The sequence below is a fragment of the Bidens hawaiensis genome, unplaced genomic scaffold (assembly GCF_021521415.1).
Source record: "Bidens hawaiensis isolate Kalapana, Puna unplaced genomic scaffold, B.hawaiensis_p1.1 tig00035964_1, whole genome shotgun sequence".
Classification (NCBI taxonomy): Eukaryota; Viridiplantae; Streptophyta; class Magnoliopsida; order Asterales; family Asteraceae; genus Bidens; species Bidens hawaiensis.
This window is the reverse complement of record NW_027496272.1, coordinates 49,837-57,030: the sequence shown is the minus strand read 5'-3', so window position 1 is coordinate 57,030 and position 7,194 is coordinate 49,837. Positions and strand designations below refer to the sequence as shown.

At 35.2% G+C, this 7,194-nt stretch overlaps 1 protein-coding gene across 1 annotated transcript; it reads right to left on the bottom strand.

The window, feature by feature from the left end:
* Positions 1 to 3,515: 3,515 nt before the first annotated feature.
* On the bottom strand, positions 3,516 to 6,372 carry LOC143588064 (carboxyl-terminal-processing peptidase 2, chloroplastic-like). The gene is made up of 12 exons (XM_077069175.1): positions 6,281 to 6,372; positions 6,052 to 6,201; positions 5,887 to 5,969; positions 5,567 to 5,775; positions 5,395 to 5,463; positions 5,174 to 5,292; positions 4,493 to 4,568; positions 4,350 to 4,391; positions 4,172 to 4,280; positions 3,963 to 4,060; positions 3,790 to 3,883; positions 3,516 to 3,699 (listed from the first exon to the last, which is right to left on the bottom strand). Exons 1-12 carry the CDS (start codon positions 6,327 to 6,329, stop codon positions 3,574 to 3,576), a joined length of 1,224 nt encoding a protein of 407 aa, XP_076925290.1. The 5' UTR covers positions 6,330 to 6,372; the 3' UTR covers positions 3,516 to 3,573.
* Positions 6,373 to 7,194: the final 822 nt, after the last annotated feature.

The following is a 7,194-nucleotide window of genomic DNA, read 5'->3' as shown; positions in this document are numbered from 1 at the left end:
AAGTGGATGCTATAGAAGGTGTTTGAGGACAAAGTATTACATAGTTTGGGCTGGAAAAATTTAGACTTTATTAAAGAAAGTCGTCTCGCAGCTCACTCTGCAGGACCAACAGTTGAATGTCAAACTCAGGTTTTTACTAATTATACTTGTCTCTGGTTGGGGGGGGGGGGGGGGCACACACACATATATATATATTATGAATTTAAGGGTATTAATCTGGTATTCATTTGGCAGATGTATTATCTATTAGTGGAAGCCGTTATCGTAATCATCGTTAACATCATTGTATCCGTGTTCATGTACAGTGTATGAATGTGTGTATGAACAAACAGATTATGCATAAAACTGATAGAACAAAAGTGGATATTATTGAATATCTTGGTAACCTTAAACGTTTACAACAAGTTCCTATATATACTAAATGAAATGGCGGCAAAGAAACGGTTTCTAATAACCGTTTTACATGTGTGACCGCCACCATTTCTTATCCTAACTTTATTTAATAATAATATTTACAATAATAACATAAGTATAACACTAAGTTTAATTTATCATCTAATATTATCAGTTTGGAATATTCAGCACCATTTATTTGGGGGATAAGATGCCGAATTGGATTGAATATATATTGAGGGCCCATCAATATCATTTACCATCCCATCATCTCCTAACAAGCTACGGGGAGTGAATTTCTATTGCAGTATGGAGACATGTCCATCTCATGGATATCCATCTGTTCGGATACCACGGATCAAAGTTACTAATACTACAAAAAACCACACCTGGATTTATTATCATTATATTGAAGAAGTGAAGTTGAGTGAAAAGCGTTTATGCTTGTTAAGCCATTGGATGTTTGGGTCGAATGAGATGAAAGGCGGTGACCAGATTACTATTAAAGTTGTTGCCCTTACATGTACAAGGGAGTGCGGGTTTAGTATTGTGTATGATGAAGATGGAAAGAATGAAGAGGGAGTAGAAGCAGATGTGTTGGGTTATTACAAGTCATGGAATCACATCATTGGTGGAGATCTCTCCCCTTTTCAAGTTACACCAGGATGCTTCTACTTGGATAACACTGATTTTTTTACAGGTAAATGTCATTCGTACTAAGAAAATGCACACCTGCAGTCAGTTGTATTATGCTACAACTATCATCTACGTGAATAATAATGCGTCTTTTTGTGTTTTTTTTCTTTCCACCAGGATTGAACTTTAAAGCATTCTCACAAAACAAGCCTGAAATAATTCGTGAGGTACATTTGAACCTTTCTCTTATCACATGATTAAAAACATGAAATATGAGTTCATTAAAGCCATTCAACACCAAAGTTTTGTTTTAACTAAACGCATGAGCACAAACATATGTCTCGTTTGTTTGTTTCTCTGCGCTCGGTTATGTTTGCTAAAGTTCAAATTCGATATATATCTTACTAATTAAAATATGTAAAACATTGTGTTTTGAATAGTTTATAAACTATGTTATTGAATTATTTATTTGTATATGAAGTTTTTGTAAAATTAAAATATATAAACCACTCCTAGGGTTATGAACATCATACTGGCGAAGTGAAGCCAGACCAAAAGTGCTTAAGTTTGTTAAGCCATTGGATGTGGGACGAATGAGATGCAATGCGGTGACCAGATATTATTGCTGTTGAGTGTTACTACGAAGTCTTAAAGGTAGATGCCATCTCTATTAATAATATGTACGTCTACACTTGGTTGTAATATGCTATAACTACTTCATCTCCAAGTGGATAAAGTATTAATTTTCTTCTTTGTTTTCCTTTTATCAGAAGCTACTAAAATTAAATTTTAAGCATTCTCACAAAACAAGTCGGAAGTAGCTGGTCAGGTACATTGTAACACTAGAATCCCTTCTATCATCACATGATTAGAAGTACAAAACGTATTCTTTAAAGTTGTTGGCCGCAGTAAGTAACCAAACAAAATAAGTTGCAAGCTTGTGAGTAGATTTATCATTGAGATGCTTTCTACAATACAGTTGTACTTGTATGCATAGACAGAGATCCAAGGTATTAGAGAAATATGATTCAGGATTTATGTATATTAATGGTTCTTGATTATGATTTGCATTTTTATTTTAATTGAGATTTACGCTATAAGGAGCTTTCCTTGCATACCCTTTTAGGTAAATTGTGTGCAGAAGTTGATTTTGTGATGATCCTTTACGAAATGGGTCACAATTTTATAAAAAATAAACTGCTAATAAAGATATTCACATTTGGGAAATTGTAGTACACGTATAGTATACATATCGAAACGAAAATAACATGATACACAACATATGTATATGCATTGATTCAAACTGTGGTCTTTAACAAGTGCTTGAATTGTGTCTTCTTGAACGATCTTATATGTAGTCTTCAACGAGTGGTTGATCCGCATCTTCTTGTATGATCCTTTGTGTAACCTTCAACGAGTGCTTGATCCGTGCCTTCTTGTACGATCCTTTCTACAAGAACGAGCAAACTAACTTTGACAGTTGTGGTTGCGGATCCTTGTTAAACACAGGTCCGTTATAATATATTTTGAGTGATCTCTACTAAAGAGTCCGTCTATCTCCCAGAATACAACATCCGAAACAGTATGTAATGCCGAGAAAGGTCGTACACCCGAGGCTTCCCCGGATAAACTTGTAGTGTTTGAACTTGTGGAAAAATAAGAATGTGAAGGTAGAATCGAAAAGAGATTACTCCTCTCTACATAGTCCCCAATATATTGGTCTTAGTGTTTTTTCTCTTCTTTTGTTCTTTTTAACCAAGGCATAAAACCTCTATTTATACATGAAAATTTGATTCATGAAGAGTCTTGACAATAAATCTCAATTATGTACATTAAGAGTAACGTATTTCTCATTGTGGGCATAGTTAAGAGGAGTTTCATAAGATGTACGTGAAGAGTCTCACATTGATATCACATTCATTAAAAAAATTTTAACAATCCCCCACATGAATGGAGATTAGTCAAAACACACACACAAATTTCCAATGAAACCTCGACAGTTAAAAACTACAAGATAGGTAGGATAGGTACGTAGGTATTAGCTTTGAACCTTCCTTTGGGAAGCATACTTAGTCTTCTAGCGATTTGTAGACATCATGTCCTTGAATAAAACTCGTTTATGTGGACAACAATACACTTCACACAATATAATACTCTCCCTTGTCGGGCACATCCCACAATATAATACCCTCCCTTGTCGGTCACATCCCCTTATTGTTGTGTCCATTATGGTCCTAGAACTCTAGCCTCATTGATTTGTACACCTTACGCCAAAATTTACTTTTATCTTTTCTCATGGTGTTAAAGGTAAGGTGAATGTAAAGTGCCAAAAAAGTGTGCAAATCAAAACAAGTATGATGTAGAAAATAGAATTCACCCCTTCAAACATTGGTAAAAAAAAAGGATAATTTACAACAGATTTACCTCACATTTTGTTTTCCAATTTTCTGCAAACTATACACAGATGCTGGCCATGGCCTTTTGAATTTTGAACAAATTGCTAACAGTCAAATGAATGTAAACTGAGTTTTTAAAATAGTTATATCATCTTGAAAATAATCCAACCGGGTTTAGAAAACAACCCGAAGCAGGGTCTCCAATGCAGCCACAAAAACTGTCATCGTCCTTAGGAAACAATGCAGGCAAAGGATGATCAGGAATTATGCCAACCTACATAAGTATAAAGTGGTCAGAATTTAAGGGTGTCAAAGTCAAACATTTTAGTTACGGGTCGGGCCGACCCATGTGTAGAGAGAGAACCTTGTTGATGTCAATATGATCAGGGGTTTCATAACGAGCAACAGTAACAGCCAAGCCAGATCCATCAGATAATTCAAAAACCGATTGAATTTTTCTGTGAATAAAGAAAGTTTTCAGAAATTTTATATAATATTTGATTCTATTAAAAGCGTGTGTTTTGCTAAAATGATTACCCTTTCCCAAAAGTCGGTTCTCCAAGAAGCACTGCACGCTTATTATCCTTTAAAGCACCAGCTAAGATCTCACTTGCACTTGCAGTTCCTTTGTTCACCTGCATATAGATATAGCCCAAATCAACCTACTTATATGTACACATCTACATGCATACTTCAGTTTTGAATATATTATAAAGTAGAAATAAAGATAATATTGTTGGCATTACGAGCACGGCTAAAGGTTCTGAAGGTGCAATTGCATTGGTTCCATCAGTGTCATATATATCTCTAACGCCCCGACTATCGCATATGTACACGATCACACCTTTGTTCAACCTGGTTTGCATCAGCTTTATATGATTAAAATTTGTAACAAAAACAAATTTTAAAAAAATTGCAATTTACCAGATTCTGGCAATCTCAATTCCTTCGGGAAAAAGACCACCACTGCAATCATATGTATTCATGTTTTAAAAAACATTACAAAAAGGATGTTAAATATGAAAGCTCAAATTAACTCACTGTAATAAAAAAAATAAACGCATCACCTGTTATTGCGAAGGTCCAAGACAAATCCCTCCACATTCTCTCTCCTTAAAGTCTCGATTGCTTCCTTGACAGCAGCTGGAAAGGCTACTTTGTTAGAAGCATCCTAACTTTTCATGATGAAATAATATAACAGCATCGGCTTTAAATTGTGATGGTGCAAAAGGATACTATACAATTAAGACCAACCAACTATAACCTAGAAATTGCAGTTTTAGATTATGTTTAAAATGAGAATCCTACAGATGGATATCTTGCTCTGTGCTCAAACATATCATTATTTATAATAGGGTTGGTAATTTTGAGTTTTGACCTGTTTACTGTGACGGGTCGATAAATGCGGGTCGATAAATGGGTTGGCAGTCAGCACCAAATAAATTTAGTCAAAAGGGAACTGGTCAAACAAGTTGAAAGTTGAGCAAACTCTATATAATGCATACAACCTACTATATTGTGCTAATCAAAGAGTTAAGACCATTGTTGTAGTAATATTATTTCTGTAATCATAAATTGCTCTCATTAGGTATATAGGTAGACAAAGTCACAAAAGATTGTTATAAGAGTAAATCCAACCCAGCCCGTTTCTATCAGTGCTAGGACTAACTTGTTTCAATCCGAACCCGTTTCTTGATAAGGAATATAGTAAATATAGCATAAAGCATGTTAAGTATGTGGCTACATACCAGAAGCATTTTGGTTGAATGATGTTAATTTTATGTATCCAATCTTGGATGCAGCCTTCCCCATACCAGGTGTCTCGCAGACCCTTGACTTCACCGGATTTATTGATATGTTTTCCCTCCTGCATAGCACACATTGTGAACCTTGTTTTTATTTAAGACAAAATATACACACATACGAAGGTCAAGACATATTTAAGATGGAAGGAAACAAACAAACTTACGTTATTGACAGTTGCTTGATCTCTGGTCCACTTAGTATTTTAAGCTGTACTTCACTTCCTTCAGGTCCTCTATATAAGTAAGTTAAATGTTATATGATTATATCATTAACTTAAAGATTTAACTAGAGTATTAAGTAGCTAATAGCTAGAAATATAGTCAACATTAACTTACTGCAAGCGTTCTGCTGCATCATAAATATCCATTGTTTCTGTACTAGCGTCATCAATGGCCAGAATAAGATCACCTGGAGAAATGGCGGCCCTGCTAGCGGGCCCACCTGGAGAAGCTGAAATAACCATGAGTCCAGAAAGAGCTCCATTATTCCCGGTCGGGTAGCCAATTGATAACCCTACTCCAGTAAGAGCACCTTGTGTTCCCGACTGCCTTCAAAGGAACAAATTTACATATTGAAAATGAAAAACCGACAACAATCATATAAAAGTAAATCCAGTCTAAATATAATTATATAAAGTCAGCTTCAATCTTCATACCCTCAAGCTTTTGAACTTATCCGGCTCCAAAAAACGAGTGAAAGGATCGTCCAATGTGGCAAGCATCTTCTTTATTGCAGCATCTGGACACAAACAAATGCATCGAGTGTGTTACACAAATTAAGACATAAAAGAAACTTATAAGGTAAAAACTATAAAACATACATGTCTGTTCGCGGTTATTCATTGGTTCATTGCGCAGCGCGTTTTCTCTATACCTAAACCAACTTTGACCATTAAAGCTTTTGTCAACATACGCACGGTCAATCGTCCTCCACGCCTCAAGGAACAAAAGATTCTCTTCAGTGAGTGCCCCTATACATAAACCAGAAATTAAGCTTCACCGAAACATTATACAAAGCTACAAACCATAAAACCTAAAAACATAACTCACACGAAGGCGATTTGGTAACAGGAACCGCAACTGCCACACATAACATCATTCCCAACGCCACCCGAACAAAGAAATCCGGAAAAACCGAGTCTTTAAACTTCCCAGAACTCTTAACCAGTTTCTTAAAGCTAACAATTTGTTTCCTTAACTTGGTTAGTGCCCGCCCGTTTCGCGTAAAAAGCAAAACTTGATGAAAATCAAGAAATGCAAATCTTTTGTTGAATCTTTTAACCAACCAACAAAGACTGTTGCTTTCATGGGGTTTCTTAGGGTTTATGGTTACAGATGTTAGTGAATTGCATAACCTAGGGTTTACAGAGGTAACGAGCAATGAATTGCATCGCATAGCCTGCATAATGTGATGTGGGTCAAGTTCATGTGTGTGAAATGTAGATGGAATTGAAAGTTTAAAGGGTGAATATGAACCTTGTGATGAGGACGGAAGCAGGGTGAGATGAAGATGGATGATGAGGTGCCAATCACTTCCATTGGAGTCCCACCAAAGTGGATGTGGTTGAGAATTTTGCAATTTTTAATATATAAAGGGTTTCTTGTTTTATTATTATTATTATTTTTTTTTCATAATGTTTGACCGGCCAGGGCGGATTCTCTATGGATTTACCGGGTTTACGGGAACCCATTAATTTTAAAATTTTATATTAAAATGGTATATAGAAAGTTTTAGTGAACTCGTAAAATTTTTAGAAGTGAATTTATAATAAAAGGTTTAAGATAGTATAATGGTAAATTTATTGTCCTTCAAATCTTTCTTATCTTGAAACGTTTCAAATTCAGGTCTTCATGTATACAATTAAAATTGTTTTTTTTTAACTTTTTTTTTATCTTTTAGTAAACCATCACTGTGTCATTGGGTTTTAAATAAGAAAAAAAAATTAAAAAAAAACTGCTTTCGC

Coding starts and splice junctions, on each gene's coding strand:
- LOC143588064 (XM_077069175.1), bottom strand. CDS start 6,329: ATGATGTTATGTGTGGCAGTTGCGGTTCCTGTTACCAAATCGCCTTCG. Junction 5,970..6,051: donor GAATAACCGCGAACAGACAT/GTATGTTTTATA, acceptor GTTTGTGTCCAG/ATGCTGCAATAAAGAAGATG. Junction 3,884..3,962: donor GAACCGACTTTTGGGAAAGG/GTAATCATTTTA, acceptor CTTTATTCACAG/AAAAATTCAATCGGTTTTTG.